This window comes from Hyla sarda, chromosome 5, assembly GCF_029499605.1.
Source record: "Hyla sarda isolate aHylSar1 chromosome 5, aHylSar1.hap1, whole genome shotgun sequence".
In the NCBI taxonomy this organism is placed as follows: domain Eukaryota; kingdom Metazoa; phylum Chordata; class Amphibia; order Anura; family Hylidae; genus Hyla; species Hyla sarda.
This window is the reverse complement of record NC_079193.1, coordinates 33,529,641-33,552,441: the sequence shown is the minus strand read 5'-3', so window position 1 is coordinate 33,552,441 and position 22,801 is coordinate 33,529,641. Positions and strand designations below refer to the sequence as shown.

Genomic DNA, 22,801 nt, shown 5'->3' with positions numbered 1-22,801 from the left:
TTTTCTTTTTGCATTTCTCTTATGTCCCGACCACGGTGCTCTCTGCTGACCTCTGCTGTCCATTTTAGGAACTGTCCAGAGCAGGAGAAAATCCCCATAGCAAACATATGCTGCTCTGGACAGTTCCTAAAATGGACAGCAGAGGTCAGCAGAGAGCACTGTGGTGGTGACAGAAGAGAAATCCAAAAAGAAAAACATTTCCTATGTAGTATACAGCCCCTAAAAAGTACTGGAAGGATTAAGATTTTTTAATAGAAGTAATTTACAAATCCGTTTAACTTTCTGGCACCAGTTGATTAAAAAAAAAAAAAGGTTTCCACGGGAGTACCCCTTTTAGGATCTCTAGTGACAACTTTAATAGAACTGTGTAAGGCTGGGTTCACACCACGTTTTGTTAAATACGGCTCCCGCATACGGCTGGGAGGAGGGGGGCCGGGCTTAATCGCGGCGCCCGCACTCAGCCGTATTCGGGAACCGTATTTAATGTATGTCTATGAGCCGGCCGGAGTGAACCGCAGCCTCGGGTCGGCTTCGTTTTCGGCCGTATGCGGTTTCCCCACCGCAGGCAAAAACGTGGTCGACCACGTTTTTGCCTGCGGTCGGGAAACCGCATACGGCCGAAAAAGTAGCCGACCGGAGGCTGCGGTTCACTCCGGTCGGCTCATAGACATACATTAAATACGGTTCCCAAATACGGCTGAGTGCGGCGCCGCGATTAAGCCCCGCCCCCTCCTCCCAGCCGTATACGGGATTTGTATTTACGTGGTGTGAACCCAGCCTAAGACTCCTCTAGAGGTGGAGGTTGAAGATACTTTTGAGCCCTCATGTATTGTTGGCATCTGCTGGAATAAAAATCTTTTCACGTACAGGAGAAGAGTTGTTTCTTTTTTAGCACCTCACTCTTCCCGGTCTGCATCAACCATGCAAACAACAGTTCTATTCAGTATATCATCCATATACATTTCATGGCCAACAATAATATCAGCGCCTTTATCTGTTAAGTACCTACTTAAATTCTTTATCCGGTCCCAAACGGAGGCCAATATAATACGAGTATTCTGTTATTTTGGTTGAAATCTAAAAACAGAAAATAAAAAAATCAATGTAGTATGTGTGGTAGCTTGGGGGTGTAGGATAGGTAGTGTGTAGCTGTGCAGTGATGAAAGGGTGTTGGATTTAACCCTTAACTGTCGTGACGCCAGGGTGTGGGTTCCTCTCTGTATATATATATATCCTACCACCACCTGTCCCAGGAACGATAGGGAGGAATAAAGGATTGTCCACAACCGAAGTTTAAGTAAACTGAAGATAACTTTACTGCAGATTTTATGCAGGTTAAATGTAGTAACAGTCTTTACAGAGGACCGGACTTTAGGTTCCTCACAGGTTTGGTTGGGACCTCTTAGGGAATAAGCTTGAAGTAATTGCTTTACGCTGTTCCACTGGATTTAGGGGTATTGTTTAGGTCCAGCAGTCACGTAGGATTAGGATTGAGTTAGATTGAACTCACGGTTTTGTATTCGGCTGAAGTGAGCAGGCTTCAGGCCTAGATTTGTCTTGCAGGTATACACAGAACTCCACTCGCTGTCATATCCCAAGGGAAAGAGCCGGACAAGAGAGCGAGGATTGGATAACAGATCCCTTATATCTAAAGGGGCAGGCTTCAAGCTTATTGGTTCCCCAGACCTGTCAGTCCTAATACAAAGCATTATGGTACAACACGTGACATGAGCACCTGACCTGGAAGGTCCTTAACCTTAGCAAAACAATATAGTTATTAATCATGTGACCTAAGGTCCTGGAAGCAATATTTACACTATACATTATATATATTACAAACATATAAAATTAAAGAAGGAAGAGGTGACTAGGGGTTACCCCACTAAGAGCATCCTATCAGTGCGGAGGAACTCTGACTTTGGGGACTTATAAGACAAGGTACAGTACGTGTAGAGTACCGGGACACCACATATGTTTCTGTACACACTAGCATCATGGCCTCATGACACCTGGTTCACCCGCGCTAAACCCAGAACATAGGGGGGAGATTTATCAAAAATTTGATCAGTTAACTTTTCCTCTGCACAGGTTGAGGAATCTACCCCATAGGATTAAACTTCGGGTGAACCAGATTGGAATGATAATATGGTCCTGGAGATACACACTGTATGAGACCACGTTCACAAGATGGAAAAGCAGAGTGAAATCCGGCAAAAAAATTCAGCTTGAAAATTCCGTATTAGCAGAGACCTATTGTTTTTAATTCTGTCGCACCGTGCAAACGGCAGAATTTCCAATGTGCATTTTCAAGCGGCCCTGTCGGCAGAATGTTTCAGCCGGCAGGGCCGCTATTTGCGTATTGTATGATTGTGTTTTCTGGGTGGACATTCCACAAATTTTCCTCTGTGTGAACATAGCCTTGGTGTCTGTTGCTGATATGTTAATGAAGCCACTTTGTGCAATGAAGGCGGAGCCGGTGTCCTGAGCTTGCTTGTCCTCGCCCCCCTCTGGGTGGGCATATCATGTATAACCCTGTGTATTGGGTTCAGTGAGGGTGAACCATATGTCAGATTCATCTGGTGATCTTGGAGTCATCCTGTATGTTGTCATTTTCTCACAATGTGCCACACAGTTAACTCATTCAGTAAACAAAAGAAGTGTACCAATCAGAGAGTTGTGTGGTGAGTGCACCCTTACCACCCACTGGTTTAACTATGGATATGTTACTATTTTCATACAGACCTGCATGGTTTATCTAAACAAGATTCTCTTGTCCAACCTCTTCAATATTTGCATGTATGGTCCTTCTTTTATATGTATTTGTACACTCAGGGCTGCACTGTAGTCTATTAATACAACTCTGTTGTCAGTTACGCTATAAATAAAAGTGGATGCAATATAATTTTATTATTTCTATTAAATTTTATAGCACCCTTTTTCCAGGGTGCTATGCATTTGAGAAGGGTTAAAGGGGTATTCCAGGCAAAAACTTTTTTTTTATATATCAACTGGCTCCGGAAAGTTAAACAGATTTGTAAATTACTTCTATTAAAAAATCTTAATCCTTCCAATAGTTATTAGCTTCTGAAGTTTTCTATCTAACAGCTCAATGATGATGTCACGTCCCGGGAGCTGTGCATGATGGGAGAATATCCCCATAGGAGCTGGACAGCTCCCGGGACGTGAGTCATCAGAAAGCAGTTAGACAGAAAACAGCAACTCAACTTCAGAAGCTAATAACTATTGGAAGGATTAAGATTTTTTAATAGAAGTAATTTACAAATCTGTTTAACTTTCCGGAGCAAGTTAATATATAAAAAAAAGTTTTTGCCTGGAATACCCCTTTAAAATATACAGCATGAACATGATACAGAGTGAATAAAAGATTAATATATATATATATAGAGAGAGAGAGAGAGAGAGAGAGAGAGAGAGAGAGAGAGAGAGAGAGAGAGAGAGAGAGAGAGAGAGAGAGAGAGGGCATTGGAGCTACAAGTGGAGGGAGACAATGGGTGAGGGAGACAGCTTGTGAACTGTGAGCAGAGAGAGAAACAGCCATTCACAGTGCAGTGGCAGCAGGGTTATTATCAGGGGTCAAGTCCTGGGAAAAAAAAGTGTGGGAACTCACCCTAGGTTTCCACTTAAAGGGGTACTAGACATCTTATACCCTATCCAAAGGATAGGGGAAAAGATGACTGATCCCGAGGGTCCCGCCGCTGGGGACCCCCACATTCTCCCTTCTGCTCCTGGCGTCCATTTAGAACGTTGGGTGCAGCGCCAGAGGCTCATGACGTCACGGTCACTGCCACTCAATGCAAGTCTATGGGAGGGGGCGTGACACGCCCCTCACATAGACTTGCATTGAGGGGCAGTGACCATGACATCACGAGCCTCTGCCCTGCATCACCAATCATCCTTCACGGAACGAAGTTCGCTCTGTGCACCAGATAGCTGGGGTGCCACAGCCGAGATCGCGAGTGTCCCCAGCAGCGGGACCCCTTTAAGGGCTGGTCCTGCAGGACTCCTGCTAATGGGAACTGCGTTCCTGCTGTGGAAAAAGTGCAGGAACTCCGTTCCCATGAGTTCCTGCAGGACTTGAGCCCTGATTATTATAGATCATAGGCTTTCTTGAAGAAATGGCTCTTTAGGTTGCTCTTAAAGGTCTTGTTAGTGGGTGAAAGCCGGATGTGTCAGGGTAGTGAGTTCAAGCATATGGAAAAACACAGGAGAAGCACAAGTGGAGGTCTTGAGAGGATCAGCGATAACATGGGGAGCAGTATCGGGAGATCAGATAAAAGTTGTATGGGAGGATTAGACTAAATTTGTTGGGCAACGGGTAGCCAGTGAAGAGGTTGGCCAAGTGAAGAGGTAGAGGATAAGAGAAATGAGAGGTGGATTAGTCAGGCAGCAGAGTTGAGGGGGGATTAGAGGGGGGCATTAGTGTTTGATGGAAGGCCATAGAGGAGGATGTTGCAGTAGTCCAAGAGGAAGATGATGAGGGCATGTACCAGTAGTATAGTTGAGTCAAAGTTAAAGGTTCACTCCGCCCCTAGACATCTTATTCCCTATCCAAAGTATAGGGGATAAGATGTCTGATCCCGGGGGTCCTGCCACTGGGGACCCCAACGATCTCAGCTGCAGCATCCCGCTGTCATCACTAGCAAACTCGCTCTGTGCGTAATGACGGACGATACATGGGCTGGAGCATTGTGACGTCACGGCTCTGTCCATTGTGACATCACAGCCTGCCCCCTCAATACAAGTCTATAGGAGGGGGTGTGGTGGCCCCCAGGGGTGGAGCTGTGACATCACAATGCTCTGGCCTCTGTATCACCCGTCATTACGCACAGAGTGAGTTTGCTCTGTGCAGTGATGGCAGCAGAGTGTTACAGTCGAGATCATGGCGGTCCTCCGCGGCGGGACCCCCACGATCAGACATCTTGTCCCCTATCCTTTGGATAGGGGATAAGATGTCTAGGGAAGAGTAACCCTTTAAGGAATGTGTGGATTCAAGAAATGTTTTTGAGGTAAAGGTGGCAGGGTCTGTGTGATGGGTTTAAAACACGGAATTAAAGTGCAGAATCAAAGGTGATGCCAAGGCAGCAGACGCAGAGGACTGTATTGAGAGTCATGCGATTAACTGGAATTGATAGATTGAGTGGTGGGGTTGAGTGAGATGGGAAAAAGATAATTCATTCTGTTTTTTCAATAAGGAAGAATGAAGATCCACTCACCACCTCTAATCAGCACAGCCTGGTCTCTAAACCAATATACAGGCCCATCGCTAAAGGACAGGCAAACCAAGCAATTTCTTGGGGCCCCTAGCTGGCCTGGGGCCCCAAGTAGAGCTGGTGCTTGCTGTGCTTCCTATAAGGCTGCAGCTGTCTGAGCGCTCTATAGAGAGCCTCAGGCGACTGCAGCACTCCTGGTCACCTCCCGAGTTCCTCCCCTTCCCTGTAGTGTGGCCGAGCTCCTCTTCCTCCTGGCTGTCAGTCCATGATGGCGGTGACGGAGAGCAGGGATGCCGGGGAAGCAGAGGCCTTGCCGGAGCGTCGGGGACACCCCGGGGACGCGGCGACAGCAATGGAGGGCGACATCCAGGGCAGCGGTGACGAGCGGTGAAGGTCCGGAGCGGCGGCGACACGTGAGTATAACCTCCAATACCAGTGGTCTTCAACCTGCGAACCTCCAGATGTTGCAAAACTACAACTCCCAGCATGCTGGGTGTTGTAGTTTTGCAACATCCGGAGGTCCACAGGTTGTAGACCACTGTCCTATACTTTACATTGCACGGATCCCTCAACATACGATGGTTTCAACAAACGATGGTCCATTTGGAAAGGATTACCATCGTACGTTGAGGGACCACTGTATTGTTCCTTATGCAATTATAAGACACTTTGGCATTTACTTGATGTTTAAATTGTCAACCTTTATATGTTTTTAATGTGATTGAAAAAACGGCCTCTAAGGTGGCTCTGTTCCGTTCCCTGCCATAAGTTAGTTTGGTCTCCTCCCAGCCTGGCAGGAGACCAAACCTAGGAAGTGAGTGTGGTGCATGGCAAGGCACAGCTCTCACAGGCTTCAGTGATGTCACGCCTGCTGAGGAACACCTACTTTCTCCTGCCGGGAGCTCACACAATGTGAGCAAGGGGAAAGGTATGATAAACAGCTTTTTAAAGCACGTTGAAAAAATTTAAGGGAAAGAGGGGTGTTAGGAGTTGTTGGAAAATATAATCTGAGTCAATTTAGAAAACATGGTTTGATGACAGGTACTCTTTAAGATTTCTTTAATAAAAGCTGAAGAGTTCTTGAGGTCACCAAGGATTCCAAGCATAAAATGAGAAGAATAATATTCAGAACTTACATATCTCCAGAGAAATCTCCGCTCAGATTCACTATTAATGGTGACAAGATGGGAAAAATTGTGATTACAAAATTCTTGCGCTTTCTCCATTGGCAGTTGATCCTTGCTAATATAGTATTGGCTGTCATTATAGATTAGCCAGCCGTCACTTGTAAATTTATATTCTGTAAAGGGGATATAATAACATGATTATAATGCTAAAGTTATTCGGACTGACACATATAGTGTGTTACATATGACAGTTGTTTTTGACCATTTTTACCTGCAATAGTAAATGTTAATTCCAGCACTGGAATCATGTAAAATTTCTAATCTTTATTGATCCATGTTAAAGGGGTACTCCGGCGCTTAGACATCTTATCCCCTATCTATCCCCAGCGGCGGGACCCCCGTGATCTTCCATGCCGCACCCCGTTAGAATCAGCCCCCGGAGCGTGCTCGCTCCGGGTCTGATTACTAGCGATCACAGGGACGGAGCATAGTGGCGTCACGGCTCCGCCCCCATGTGACATCACACTCCGCCCCCTCAATGCAAGCCTATTGAGGGGGCGTGACAGCTGTCACGCCCCCTCCATAGGCTTGCATTGAGGGGGCGAGCCATGACATCACACGGGGGCGGAACCGTGACGTCACTATGCTCCGTCCCTGTGATCGCTAGTAATCAGACCGGAGCGAGCACGCTCCGGGGACTGATTCTAACGGGGTGCGGCGTGGAAGATCACGGGGGTCCCCAGTGGCGGGACCCCCGCGGTCAGGCATCTTATCCCCTATCCTTTGGATAGGGGATAAGATGTCTTAGCGCCGGAGTACCCCTTTAAAAACATGACAAAAATATTGATTTACACAGAAATGCACATTCACATATAGCAGAAAAAAATGGCCGTAAGACTGACACATTTATATAGACTCCTCCCAATTCCCTTGCAAGAGATGAGTGAGGTAAAACCTTAGAACCCAGTCTCCCTCAGAACTTTGCCTTAAATTATTGTTTGTGCACATAAGAACTTTTCTAGGTTAAAAAAAAGCAAACAAAATCCACTTGTGCAGTGTGTATTTAAATAAGCTGTTAGTAACCCTGCAATTTATTGATTATCATGAATGGCACAGACTGCTAAAAATAGCAAGTTTTTTCCGCAAACCACCTGTTTTGTGCAATAACAACTTCTTTTAACTTTTTTGCTGTCTGTGCCACTCATGCCAAGGTGACAGGAAGGGGGAGGGGGGGGGCTCATCACATGTGACTTTTGCCGCAATTTGAGCCTGGAACACAGGTGAGAGTTTAAAGCTGGCTTAGATTTCTAGACCTGGCAAATGGGCAGCCGCAGATCCGCTTACTGACATGCATTTACCTCTTAGTAAATCTAGTCCAGTGCACATGGGCCAAGCTTTAAATAATATACAAATGAAGGTAAACAGGTACCCGCACTCACCGCGAGGAAACAGCAGACTCTCCTGGACTCTAGGAAATTCCCGGCATCAGGCTGGTAGCAGGGCGCTCAGAGTGGAGGCGACTGAGTTTCGCGCTTCTTCCGGCCTTGTCTTGCGCAAAACTTTGCCGGCAGTCGCCTCCACTCTGAGTGCCTGCTACCAGCCTGATGCCGGGAATTTCCTAGAGTCCAGGAGAGTCGGTTTGCTGTTTCCTCTCGGTGAGTGCGGGTACCTGTTTACCTTCATTTGTATATTGTTGAGTGACTTTGGATTTCTTGGTCCCCAGCACCCCTGGACTCAAGGGCACCAGGACTCCGTGTGGCCACAGTGAGGCCTTATTATATGCTGTTATACAGCTGGGCATAGGTGTCGGTCCCTGTTTTCAGCAGTGCCCTCTATCTTGTGTTTGTCAGCAAGCTTTAAATAAGACTGGCATATGAAAATGCCACACATAGTAAGTCCCCCATGCAGGCTATTCTCACACAGTGTGAAATAAGACATTTTTTTCTTACAAAACTACGTCCATAAAATTGAGTCAAAATTACCAAAACCTGTGTAGAGGAAGAGTGGTGCAGTAGCCTATAGGGACCAATCAAATCATTAATTTCATATTTAAAAAGGGCTGTGAAAATTGGGCAACGGCACCTCTCTTCCTCTACGCAGGTTTTGCTAAATCTCCCCCAATGTATTGTATGAAAGTCTATGGAACAGCGGCCATAAGTGCACACATTGTTTGAAAAAAAAAAAGCCATGTTTCTTAATTGCCATTAAAATAATGAGCAGGTATATTATTTGCGGTCATATGCTCATATTTGCTTGTTTGGAAAAACTTCCCAATTTTTTACAGCTACAAAAATTACCAAAATTACACTGTGTGAACAAAATCTAATAATGGATGTGGCATTACAGTATTCAATAAAAAAATCCAATGTGTATCCTCAAGCTTGGAGATAAAGGAAATAGATTGGTTCTTTTTATTGGATTGAGCACTGAGCTTGATACAACTGGCCTGGCACTCAATACATCATGTTGTAATGGACCGGCTCTGTACAATATATGGAACCCGTCTCCTGCGACGACCACTGCCAAATGCATCACCCAGTTGTATCTAGTTATCGTGAGGGGGGTCTCAGCACTGAGACCCTGACCAATCAAAACTTTTTGATTGTCAAAAGTTTTCTATATAATGACAGTTGCAGATTACAACATGCATATGGGCAGGCCCGTCGCTACAGGACAGGCAAACCAAACAATTGCTTGGGGCCCCGAGCTGGCTGGGGGGCCCCGAGCAGAGCCCATGCTTGCCAGTCATGTAGCGACGGGGCAATTCCCCCCCATCACCAGGGCTGGATTAGCAATGGTGCTCTTGGAGCTTGTGCTCCGGGCCCCAGGCACCCAGTCAAACAAGAGGGCTCCCGAATGTCTGACATTTTTTTTTTAAATAAACTCATTTGCAGCTTTGGATTTCTTTTCACCTTACCACAATCACGGGAGGTGAGAGCTGTGAGGAAAGGAGACCGCAGAGGCTGTACAACATGGGGCCTGACTAAAGTAGGTGCCCCTGAATGTATGTGTATAAGCGTGTGTGTCTGGATATATAAGTGTGTGTACATATGTGTATGTTTATGTACTGTGCCTGTGTGTGTGTTACTACTGTGGATGACTATATGTAAAGTGCATGTGTGTATCTATATCAGTGTTTCCCAACCATGGTGCCTCCAGTTGTTGCAAAACTACAACTCCCAGCATGCCCGGACAGCCAAAGGCTGTCTGGGCATGCGGGGAATTGTAGTTTTGCAACCTCTGTAGGCATCCTGGTTGGGAAACACTGATCTATTCTATCTGTGTGTGTATGAAGCATGTATGTACAGTATGTAATGTGTACAGTGTGTGTGTATAATAAATGTACAGTATGTAATGTGTACAGTGTGTGTATAATGCATGTACAGTATGTAATATGTACAGTGTGTTGTGTGTGTATGAAGCATGTACAGTACGTAATGTGTACAGTATGTGTGTGCATGAAGCATGTACAGTATGTAATGTGTACAGTATGTGTGTATGATGCATGTACAGTATGTAATGTGTACAGTGTGTGTGTGTATGATGCATGTACAGTATGTAATGTGTACAGTATGTGTGTGTGTATGAAGCATGTACAGTATGTAATGTGTACAGTGTGTGTGTATGATGCATGTACAGTATGTAATGTGTACAGTATCTGTGTGTGTATGATACATGCATGTACATGATGTAATGTGTACAGTATATGTGTGTATGAAGCATGCATGTACAGTATGTAATGTGTACAGTATCTGTGTGTGTATGATACATGCATGTACAGGATGTAATGTGTACAGTATATGTGTGTATGAAGCATGCATGTACAGTATGTAATGTGTACAGTATGTTGTGTGTGTATGATGCATATACAGTATGTAATGTGTACAGTATGTGTGCATGAAGCATGTACAGTAAGTAATGTGTACAGTATGTGTGTGTATGATGCATGTACAATATGCAATGTGTACAGTATCTGTGTGTATGAAGCATGTACAGTATGTAATGTGCAGTGTGTTGTGTGTATGAAGCATGTACAGTATGTTGTGTGTACGAAGCATGCATGTACAGTATGTAATGTGTACAGTATCTGTGTGTGTATGAAGCATGTACAGTATGTAATGTGCAGTGTGTTGTGTGTGTATGAAGCATGTACAGTATGTTGTGTGTACGAAGCATGCATGTACAGTATGTAATGTGTACAGTATCTGTGTGTATGATGCATGTACAGTATGTAATGTGTACAGTATCTATGTGTGTATGATGCATGTACAGTATGTAATGTGTACAGTATGTGTGTGTCTGTTTGATGCATTTACAGTATGTAATGTGTACAGTGTGTTGTGTGTACATATAATGCATGCAGTGGCGGATCCAGGGGAGGAAACAGGGAAATTGCCCCCCCCCCCCCAGATTAATTTCCCCATCAGCAAACAGGACATGCCCTGGCCAGCATGGTAAGTGACCAGCGGCACATCAGCTTCAGTGCTCCAACCACCGCTCCTCCAGTCCCGGGACCTACTGCTATGGTGGTCGGACCAGAGGAGCAGTGGTCGGAGCACTGAAGTAGGTCTGTGGGGGAACATACTACACCTAATGTGGGGGAACTATAGTCTAATGTGGGGAGAACTATACTGCATCTAATGTGGGGAGACTATACTGCACCTTATGTGGGGGAACTACAGCCTAATTTGGGGGGAACTATACAGCACCTAATGTGGGGACCTATACTGCCTAATGTGGGGGAACTATACTGCACCTAATGTGGGGGACTATACTGCACCTAATGTGGGGAGCTATACTGCACCTAATGTGGGGAACTATACTGCACATAATGTGGGGGACTATATTGCACCTAATGTGGGGGAACACTGCTAGCCTAATGTGGGGAGAACTCTGCTGCACCTAATGTTGGGGGAACACTGCCTACCTAATGTGGGGAGAACTCTGCTGCACCTAATGTGGGGGGAACACTACCTACCTAATTTGGGGGAACTCTGCTGCACCTAATGTGGGGGGAACTCTGCTGCACCTAATGTGGGGGGAACTCTGCTGCACCTAATGTGGGGGGAACTCTGCTGCACCTAATGTGGGGGGAACACTGCCTACCTAATGTGGGGAGAACTCTGCTGCACCTAATGTGGGGGGAACACTGCCTACCTAATGTGGGGAGAACTCTACTGCACCTAATGTGGGGGGAACACTACCTACCTAATGTGGGGAGAACTCTGTTGCACCTAATGTGGGGAGAACTCTGTTGCACCTAATGTGGGGAGAACTCTGCTGCCCCCAATGTGGGGGGAACTCTGCTGCACCTAATGTGGGGGGAACTCTGCTGCACCTAATTTGGGGGAACTCTGCTGCACCTAATGTGGGGGGAACACTGCCTACCTAATGTGGGGAGAACTTTGCTGGACCTAATGTGGGGGGAACACTGCCTACCTAATGTGTGAAGAACTCTGCTGCACCTAATGTTGGGGAAACACTACCTACCTAATGTGGGGAGAACTCTGTTGAACCTAATGTGGGGAGAACTCTGTTGTACACAATGTGGCGAGAACTCTGCTGCACCTAATGTGGGGGGAATTTTGCTGCACCTAATGTGGGGGGAACTCTGCTGCACCTAATGTGGGGGGAACTCTGCTGCACCTAATGTGGGGGGAACTCTGCTGCACCTAATGTGGGGGGAACTCTGCTGCACCTAATGTGGGGGGAACTCTGCTGCACCTAATGTGGGGGGAACTCTGCTGCACCTAATGTGGGGGGAACTCTGCTGCACCTAATGTGGGGGGAACTCTGCTGCACCTAATGTGGGGGGAACTCTGCTGCACCTAATGTGGGGGAACTCTGCTGCACCTAATGTGGGGGGAACTCTGCTGCACCTAATGTAGGGGGAACTCTGCCGCACCTAACGTGGGGGGAAATCTGTCGAACCTAACGTGGGGGGAACTGTGCCGCACCTAACGTGGGGGCAATTGTGCTGCACCTAATGTGGTGGCCTTGTATCAATGTTCGCCCACGTTGCGCTCCCAGAATTCAAGGGCCTGCGTTACTATGTCCTGACGCCAGCCCTAGAGGGTGACGTGCTAGTCCTAAGACTGTATTAGTTAATGAGGTCTATTCTCAAGTCTATATTCATTTGGTGGGTCTGATCTTTCTTGTGTTGTATCTACCAGAACACTTATTGGCAGATCAGGTTGATGAACGGAAAATAAATTGCTTACCAATAGGTTTTGGTTCTTCCTGTAACACCGCTCCTAGACGCAAGAAGAAAGAGTAAATGTTTTATCAGAAAATGACATGTGTACAACAATCTGTCTTAGTTTTATACTGGTATAATGATATCGTGTAATATTCCAGGTCTACAGCCCTTTGCCCCCTACTCTAAGCCAATAGTGGGGCATTTTAATATAAAGACCATTGTAATTAATAAAAGACCATTGCAGCAAGAGGGATTTGTGTCTTCAATTACTGAGTATAATAAAGATTGACCCTCCAACAGCATTTACGCAGTAATACACAGTAACTACACAAATATAAGGTAGAAAGACGGATGATTGTACCAGAAGATGATTGCTAACTGCTAACTGAATGCTATAGTGGAAAAGCAATGTATGATGTTTTATTGGTATGCATTAAAGCAGACATTAAAAATTCTGATTCAGTGTACAATTTGGTTACACAAGAGGCTATCTAAAGGTGGACAGCCTCCCTAAAGAGGTATTCCAGGATTTTGTTTATTTGGCTATGCTACAGGGGCTGTAAAGTTAGTTTGGTTCATTATATAGTGTCTGTATCTGTTTCGTGGTAGTCTAGCAATTCTTCTGTGATTTTTGCCCCAAGGTTTATTTTTAATCTGAGTGTCGTCTCGGGTTTTCCCAGGTTGCAGTGTGGTCCGAGACATTAAATCACTAGTCAGGTGATCAGAGGGAGCCTGTCTACTTGGAATCACAGGGTGGAAGAAAAAGCTGGAGGCACCCTGGTCAGAAAACAGTGGTCTTTTGCATTAAAGGGATCACAGTTGTGTTTCAATGGGTGGGGTGGCTGATGTGTGGGTGGGAGAAAAAGTGACCTTATGCCTACAAACAAGAAATCATTGGATTTGGAGTTTAAGGGAACAAACTCCAACAGGAAATAGTCAGTAAAAAAATGGATAACTCCTTTAACTTTGAATGGTATTTACCTTTTTTAAGCTTACAAATCCATGGCCTTGCTTCATCACAGGGTGCAGAGTGCCAACCATTGCCTTGCAGAATCACACAGAACTCACTCCCATCTACATTGCTTTTTGTCATAAAGTTTTGATAAATCAGCTAATAAAAAAAATAAAAATAAAATCAGATAAGGGGCTAGAAAAAGAGACAATAAAAAAAAAAATGGAGGACACATACTTTGCAGACCAAAACCGTCCAAAAACCACCCTAGGAAAAGTAAATAGGGACAAAAGTACTGCCAGAGCTATAGGGGCTCAAAAGAGGCACATAGAAGTAAATTCGACAGAGGGCATTAACCCCTCAAGGACTCAGCCCATTTTGGCCTTAAGGACTCAGACAATTTAATTTTTACGTTTTCGTTTTTTCCTCCTCACCTTCTAAAAATCATAACTCTTTTATATTTTCATCGCCAGACTAGAATGAGGGCTTGTTTTTTGCATGACCAGTTGTCCTTTGTAATGACATCACTCATTATATCATAAAATGTATGGCACAACCAAAAAACACTATTTTTGTGGGGAAATTAAAAAGAAAAACGCAATTTTGCTAATTTTGGAAGGTTTCGTTTTCACGCCGTACAATTTACGGTAAAAATGATGTGTGTTCTTTATTCTGAGGGTCAATACGATTAAAATGATACCCATTATTACATACTTTTATATTATTGTTGTGCTTAAAAAAAATCTGAAACTTTTTAACCAAATTAGTACGTTTATAATCCCTTTATTTTGATGACCTATAACTTTTTTATTTTTCCGTATAAGCGGCGGTATGAGGGCTCATTTTTTGTGCCATGATCTGTACTTTTTTTTTATACCACATTTGCATATAAAAAACTTTTAATACATTTTTATAATTTTTTTTTATAAAATGTATTAAAAAAGTAGCAATTTTGGACTTTTTTTTTTTTTTTACGTTCACGCCATTCACCGTACTGAATCATTAACATTTTATTTTAATAGTTCGGACATTTACGCACGTGGCGATACCAAATATGTCTATTACTTTTTTTTTTTATGCTTTTTGGGGGTAAAATAGGAAAAAACTGACATTTTACTTTTTTATTGGGGGAGGGGATTTTTAATTTTTTTTAACTTTTACTTTTAAATTTTTTTACATTTTTTTTTACACTTGAATAGTGCCCATAGGGGACTATTCATAGCAATGCCATGTTTGCTAATACTGATCTGTTCTATGTATAGGACATAGAACAGATCAGTGTTTTCGTTGATCTTCTGCTCTGGTCTGCTCGATCTCAGACCAGAGCAGGAGACGCCGGGAGCCGGAAGGAGGAAGGTGAGGGGACCTCCGTGCGGCGTTCTTAATGATCGGATCCCCACAATAACTCTGGAATGCTTTTAATTATCATTCTGATTCCAAGATAGTTTTTTCGTGACATATTCTACTTTAACATAGTGGGAAAATTTTGTGGTAACTTGTATAATTTCTTGGTGAAAAATCCCAAAATGTGATGAAAAATTAGAAAATTTTGCATTTTTCTAACTTTAAAGCTCTCTGCTTGTAAGGAAAATGGATATTCCAAATAAAAAAAAATTTTGATTCACATATACAATATGTCTACTTTATGTTTGCATCATAAAATTGACAAGTTTGTACTTTTGGAAGACACCAGAGGGCTTCAAAGTTCAGCAGCAATTTTCCAATTTTTCACAAAATTTTCAAACTCACAATTTTTCAGGGACCGGTTCAGGTTTGAAGTGGATTTGCAGGGTCTTCATATTAGAAATACCCCACAAATGACCCCATTATAAAAACTGCACCCCCTTAAGTATTCAAAATGACATTCAGTCAGCATTTTAACCCTTTAGGTATTTCACAGGAATAGCAGCAAAGTGAAGGAGAAAATTCACAATCTTCATTTTTTACACTTGCATGTTCTTGTAGACCAAATTTTAAAATTTTTACAAGGGGTAAAAGGAGAAAATTTATACTTATGTTTGTAGCCCAATTTCTCTCGAGTAAGCACATACCTCATATGTCTAAGTAAATTGTTCGGCAGACGCAGTAGAGTGCTCAGAAGCAAAGGAGCGACAAGGGGATTTTGGAGAGTAAGTTTTTCTGAAATGGTTTTTGGGGGGCATGTTGCCTTTAGGAAGCCCCTATGGTGCCAGAACAGCAAAAAAAAAAAAAAAAAAAAACACATGCCATACCATTTTGGAAACTAGACCACTTGAGGAACGTAACAAGGAATAAAGTGAGCCTTAATACCCCACAGGTGTTTCACGACTTTTGCATATGTAAAAAAATATATTTTTTTTCACTAAAATGTGTGTTTCCCCCCAAATTTAACATTTTTGCAAGGGTTAATAGCAGAAAAGACCCCCCAAAATTTGTAAGCCCATCTCTTCTGAGTATGGAGGTACCCCATAGGTTGACCTGAAGTGCACTACGGGCGAACTACAATGCTCAGAAGAGAAGGAGTCATATTTGGCTTTTTGAGAGAAAATTTTGCTCGGGGGGCATGTCGCATTTAGGAAGCCCCTATGGTGCCAGAACAGCAAAAAAAAAACACATGGCATACCATTTTGGAAATTAGACCCCTTGAGGAACGTAACAAGGAATAAAGTGAGCCTTAATACCCCACAGGGGTTTCACGACTTTTGCATATGTAAAAAAAAAAAAAAATCACTAAAATGTGTGCTTCCCCCCAAATTTCACATTTTTGCAGGGGTTAATAGCAGAAAATACCCCCCCAAAATTTGTAACCCCATCTCTTCTGAGTATGTAAATACCCCATGTGTGGCCATCAAGTGCTCTGCTGGCGCACTACAATGCTCAGAAGAGCTTTTGGGAAAAAAATTGTTTGGAATGGAAGTCAGGGGCCATGTGCGTTTACAAAGCCCCCCCGTGGTGCCAGAACAGTGGACCCCCCCCCACATGTGACCCTATTTTGGAAACTACACCCCTCACAGAATTTAATAAGGGGTGCAGTGAGTATTTACACCCCACTGGCGTTTGACAGATCTTTGGAACAGTGGGCTGTGCAAATGAAAAATGACATTTTTAATTTTCACGGTACACTGTTCCAAAAATCTGTCAGACACCTGTGGGGCGTAAATGCTCACTGTACCCCTTATTACATTACGTGAGGGGTGTAGTTTCCAAAATGGGGTCACATGTGGGTATTTATATTTTTGCGTTTATGTCAGAACCGCTGTAACATCAGCCACCCCTGTGCAAAACACCAATTTAGGCCTCAAATGTACATAGTGCGCTCTCACTCCTGAGCCTTGTTATGTGGCTGCCGAGCATTTTGCGCCCACATATGGGGTATTTCTGTACTCAGGAGAAATTGCGTTACAAATTTTTGGGGTCTTTTTTTCCTTTTAACGCTTGTGAAAATAAAAAGTATAGGGCAACACCAGCATGTTAGTGTAAATTTTTTCATTTTTTTACGCTAACAAGCTGGTGTAGCCCCAACTTTTCCTTTTCATAAGGGGTAAAAGGAGAAAAAGCCCCCCAATATTTGTAGTGCAATTTCTCCCGAGTTCGGAGATACCCCATATGTGGCCCTAAACTGTTTCCTTGAAATACGACAGGGCTCCGAAGTGAGAGAGCACCATACGCATTTGAGGACTAAATTAGGGATCGCATAGGGGTGGACATAGGGGTATTCTACGCCAGTGATTCCCAAACAGAGTGCCTCCAGCTGTTGCTAAATTCCCAGCATGCCTGGACAGTCAGTGGCTGTCCGGAAATGCTGGGAGTTGTTGTCTTGCAACAGCTGGAGGCTCCGTTTTGGAAACACTGCCATACAATACGGTTTTAATTTTTATTGGGGGGGACAGTGTAAGGGGTGTATATGTAGTGTTTTACCCTTTATTTTGTGGTAGTGTAGTGTAGTGTTTTTAGGGTACATTCACACTGGTGTGTTACGGTGAGTTTCCCGCTAGGAGTTTGCGCTGCGGCGAAAAATTTGCCTCAGCCCAAACTTGAAGCAGGAAACTTACTGTAGGCTGCCCGTGTGAATGTACCCTGTATGTTCACATGGGGGGGCAAACCTCCAGATGTTTCAAAACTACAACTCCCAGCATGTACTGACATACCGTGCATGCTGGGAGTTGTACTTTTGCAACAGCTGGAGGCACACTGGTTGGAAAACCTTCAGTTAGGTTCTGTTACCTAACTCAGTATTTTCTAACCAGTGTGCCTCCAGCTGTTGCAAAACTACAACTCCCAGCATGTACTGATCGCCGACGGGCATGCTGGGAGAAGTAGTTATGCAATAGCGGGAGGTACGCAACTACAACTCCCAGCATGCCGAGACCGCCCGGATCGGTAAGTGGATCTTCGGCGCCGGTCCCCGTCGTTTCCCCGTCCTGCCCCGCCTATTGTGGGTGGGCAGGATGGGGAAAATGAAAGTAAAGCCCCCGATCTGCTATTGGTGGTCGCGTCTAGACCACCAATAGCAGGGATAGGAGGGGTGGCACCCGTGCCACCTCACTCCTATCGCTTCAGGGGGATCCTGGGTGTCTTAGACAACTGCGATCCCCCTTACATTCCGGGTCATCGGGTCACTATAGACCCATAATGACCCAGAATTGCGCAAATCGCAAGTGTGAATTCACTTGCGATTTGCCGTGATCGCCGACATGGTGGGGTCTGATGACCCCCCTGGGCATTTGCACGGGATGCCTGCTGAATGATTTCAGCAGGCATCCCGGTCCGATCTCCGCCAGGCGCACGGCGGGGACCGAAACTGCCCATGACGTAACTGTATGTCATGGGTCCTTAAGACCCAGGGTGTCGGGACGTAACGTTACGTCATGGGTCCTGAATGGGTTAAGGGGTTAAAGGGGTATTCCAGGCAAACCCATTTTTATATATATATATATATATATATATATCAACTGGCTCCGCAAAGTTAAACAGATTTGTAAATTACTTCTATTAAAAAATCTTAATCCTTCCAATAGTTATTAGCTTCTGAAGTTTTCTGTCTAACTGCTCAATGATGATGTCACGTCCCCATAGGAACTGCACAGCTCCCGGGACGTGAGTCATCAGAGAGCAGTTAGACAGAAAACAACAACTCAATTTCAGAAGCTAATAACTATTGGAAGGATTAAGATTTTTTAATAGAAGTAATTTACAAATCTGTTTAACTTTCCGGAGCCAGTTGATATATATAAAAAAAAAAAAGTTTGGGTCTGGAATACCCCGTTAATTTATGGACACCACAACAAATGCACAACAGATGCTTTTCCAGAAGATTTCTGCAATTGGTCACATGTTCTTCTATCCTAAGAAGGTTGGGCACTTGGTGGAAGTTAGGAGGGAAACTGGACTTCCAAACGTGAGGAATAACAGTTTGAGATGTTAATAGTAGGAACCAAGGCAGGGATTTCGCCCAGTTGGCCACAGTCAGGTAGGAAAGAGAGTAAGTAGGGAGCGGAGTCTTAAAGCATAGACACCAAGGTGACTCGCTGTATAATCTCAAGGACCCTCAACCAAAATGGTTGCAGTTTAGGGCAAGACAACCATACGTACAGCATGGAGCCCTCTGGGTTGCCGCATCGCCAGTATTTACCAGAAATGAGAAAATAAAGATGCTCCTTGTGGAGTATCGCTAGCACCATAGGCTGGAGGGGAGGGTAAATCCCTGCTTACCAATATGGGTTGTGTACCCGTATACACAACAATGGTGGGCGTATAAAGAGGAGATATGATCCCGTCTGCAGCCTTTCTGAGATGTGTAACCAGATAGAGCAAGACTTCAATGGTTCCGGATTCAAGGTGCTGATCAGGATACAAGAACTAGGGACATGGAATTCTCCACCAACTGGTTTATTAACCACAATGCAACACGTTTCGCTGTGCATGTGAAGCTTCATCAGGCATAGCAGGTAGAGGAAACACCCAAGGTTATATACCTTAGTAGTGTTAACCCTGCATAATACAATTCTCAAATTGAAGTTACATTCAAATAACTGTGAACATTCATACCACACCACAATACGAATCAATAAGATATACAGGGGGGTACTGAGGTATGTCCTTCATATAAGGATATACTGGCTAATGTCTCAACTTTACATCAGTTTTGAGGATTAGTTTATGTCATTGTTTACATCTACCACAGGAGTGAAACCATATTGTGGTCCACAAGTGCAGGTCCTCCACTCCAATGTAGGTGCACAACTGCACTTTGGTTTTGAGCACCTCCTATCACCTTAGACCACCTTAATGTAATGGTTTAATGTTAATCATGGATTGCGTATCCACACACATTTATCTGGTGTTAGGATGCCATTGTGGTGCTTATGACCGTTTGCAGGCATCCTCCATTGGATGGATTTTTTTGCTGGGGATCGTCCATAGCAACGAATCACAAGTGAAGGATCTCTACCCCAGCGAAGGTGCACAACTGCACTTTGGGTCGAGAGTTTCCTGATATAACCACGTTCATGTAAATATAAGCCGTTTTCTTTGTTTAGGCTTATACTAATGCCCCCTTTTATCTTGCTGGGTAGCATTAAGGTTCACCTGTGAGGCCGGCTATATATGAACTAACCAGTGTGGGGCTTGTAGCCTGTCTCCCCCCTCCCATTGTAGCCTGTCTCCCCCCTCCCATTGTAGCCTGTCTCCCCCCTCCCATTGTATGTGTGCTGAGCCCACACTGGAGGAGCAGTCTGCAAGTCGGATCTAAGGCTGCTGTAATTTGGTTTCTGGCTTTACTTATCTGGCCAGGTAGGTAGTTTATTGTTAGGTCCTGTACCAGTTGAGAAACCTTGGCGTTGGTTTGTGGGCTGAGGTATGTCCTTCTTATAAGGATACACTGGCTAATGTCTCAGTTTTACATCAGTTTTGAGGGTTAGCTAATGTCATTGTTTACATCTACCACAGGAGTGAACCCATATTGTGGTCTACAAATGCACTTTGGTTTTGATCACCTCCTATCACCTTAGACCACGTTAATGTAATTCAATAAGATATACAAACAAATAAAGGGAGAGGGGGAATTATTATATGTAAATAGTTTTTAGATAAAAAGTAAGAAGGAATTTTTAAATAAAGCATATGAATCGCATAAGAACCGCAAATGGGTATTTACATTACTAATCATTATGTATAAACAATTCATTAGAAGCTGGAATGGATGTTCATCTTATAGTTATGCGCAGGTACATTGCACACAAATTATTTTATAAAGATATATACTATTAATAATAATTATTTGGTATTTTGGTATTATTACTATACATTAGGGGTACAGATCATATATGCTGTATAGGTCTTTATAAAGTAATTTGTGTGCAATGTACCTGCGCACAACTATAAGATGAATCCATTCCAGCTTCTAATGAATTGTTTATACATAATGATTAGTAATGTAAATACCCATTTGCGGTTCTTATGCGATTCATATGCTTTATTTAGAAATTCCTTCTTACTTTTTATCTAAAAACTATTTACATATAATAATTCCCCCTCTCCCTTTATTTGTTTGTATATCTTATTGATTCGTACTATGGCGTGGTATGAATGTTCACAGTTATTTGTATGTAACTTCAATTTGAGAATTGTATTATGCATGTTAAGGGTTAACACTACTAAGGTATATAACCTTGGGTGTTTCCCCTTCCTGCTATGCCTGATGAAGCTGCACGTGCGCAGCAAAACGCGTTGCATTGTTGTTAATGAAGCTGTTGGTAGAGGATTCAATTTCCCACGTTCTTGTATCTTGATCAGCACTGTGAATCCTGAACCATTGAAGTCTTGCTCTATCCAGTATTTATCAGAGATAATCAAACGTATGCCAGAAAGTAGGGTTGGGACTCTAATCTACCATCTAATCAGGATTTTATAGCTGGTCTCCTGAGCTTTTCAAGAAATTAAGGTTTTTTGCAGGCCCGGACTGGCCTATCGGGATACCGGGAATTATCCCGGTGGGCCGCTGGGCCTGGGCCCGCTTTGGGGCCGAATTAACGTAGGGGCTCCAGGCCCCTACAAGAAAATAGGTCCAGTGGGCTGCACAGGCGGCCCACATAGGCCACCTGGCTCAGACAATAAATATCTTAACAGAAAAAGAGGGCCAGCCCTGCACTGTCCCAGGCTGGCCCTGCTTCTTACTTATGGCCCTGGGTGGTCGGCTGCCTGGGAGAGGCACTTTGCTGCGCTTAGACGTGAGGTCACGTCACCGTGGGGGTGACGTGACCTCACGTCTAAGCGCAGCAGCGCAACGTCGGAGTTCACTGTGCCACCGATAAATGTGCCCGCCACCCTGGCTGCTCTCTCTCTCGTACAGAGCCCTGCTTGTCCTCAAGTACAGAGCCCCGCTTGTCCTCAGGTACAGAACCCTGCTTGTCCTCGGTGTACAGAGCCCTGCTTATCCTCGGTGTACAGAGACCTGCTTATCCTCGGTGTACAGAGCCCTGCTTATCCTCGGTGTACAGAGCCCTGCTTGTCCTCATTGTACAGAGCCCTGCTTGTCCTCAGTGTACAGAGCCCTGCTTGTCCTCAGTGTACAGAGCCCTGCTTGTCCTCATTGTACAGAGCCCTGCTTGTCCTCAGTGTGCAGAGCCCTGTTTATCCTCAGGTACAGAGCCCTGCTTGTCCTCAGTGTGCAGAGCCCTGCTTGTCCTCAGTTTACAGAGCCTGCTTGTCCTCAGTGTACAGAGCCCTGCTTGTCCTCAGTGTACAGAGCCCTGCTTGTCCTCATTTTACAGAGCCCTGCTTGTCCTCAGTGTGCAGAGCCCTGCTTGTCCTCAGTGTGCAGAGCCCTGCTTGTCCTCAGTGTGCAGAGCCACGCTTGTCCTCAGTGTGCAGAGCCACGCTTGTCCTCAGTGTACAGAGCCCTGCTTGTCCTCAGTTTACAGAGCCTGCTTGTCCTCAGTGTACAGAGCCCTGCTTGTCCTCATTTTACAGAGCCCTGCTTGTCCTCAGGTACAGAGCCCTGCTTGTCCTCAGTGTGCAGAGCCCTGCTTGTCCTCAGTGTGCAGAGCCCTGCTTGTCCTCAGTGTGCAGAGCCACGCTTGTCCTCAGTGTGCAGAGCCACGCTTGTCCTCAGTGTACAGAGCCCTGCTTGTCCTCAGGCACAGAGCCCTGCTTGTCCTCAGGTACAGAACCCCGCTTGTCCTCAGGTACAGAGCCCTGCTTGTCCTCATTGTACAGAGCCCTGCTTGTCCTCATTGTACAGAGGCCTGCTTGTCCTCAGTGTACAGAGGCCTGCTTGTCCTCAGTGTGCAGAGCCCTGCTTGTCCTCAGTATG

At 44.6% G+C, this 22,801-nt stretch overlaps 1 protein-coding gene across 1 annotated transcript in view; it reads right to left on the bottom strand.

Moving 5' to 3' along the window:
* Positions 1-2,767: 2,767 nt before the first annotated feature.
* LOC130273045 (macrophage mannose receptor 1-like) overlaps positions 2,768-22,801 on the bottom strand; it is a 68,649-nt gene continuing 48,615 nt past the window's right edge. Inside the window, exons 15-18 of the mRNA XM_056519207.1 lie at positions 13,539-13,668; positions 12,580-12,612; positions 6,368-6,531; positions 2,768-2,875 (exon numbers count right to left, since the gene is read on the bottom strand). Of these exons, the coding sequence (XP_056375182.1) occupies positions 2,867-2,875; positions 6,368-6,531; positions 12,580-12,612; positions 13,539-13,668 (336 nt within the window). The 3' untranslated portion in view covers positions 2,768-2,866. The remainder of the gene's footprint in view (positions 2,876-6,367; positions 6,532-12,579; positions 12,613-13,538; positions 13,669-22,801) is intronic.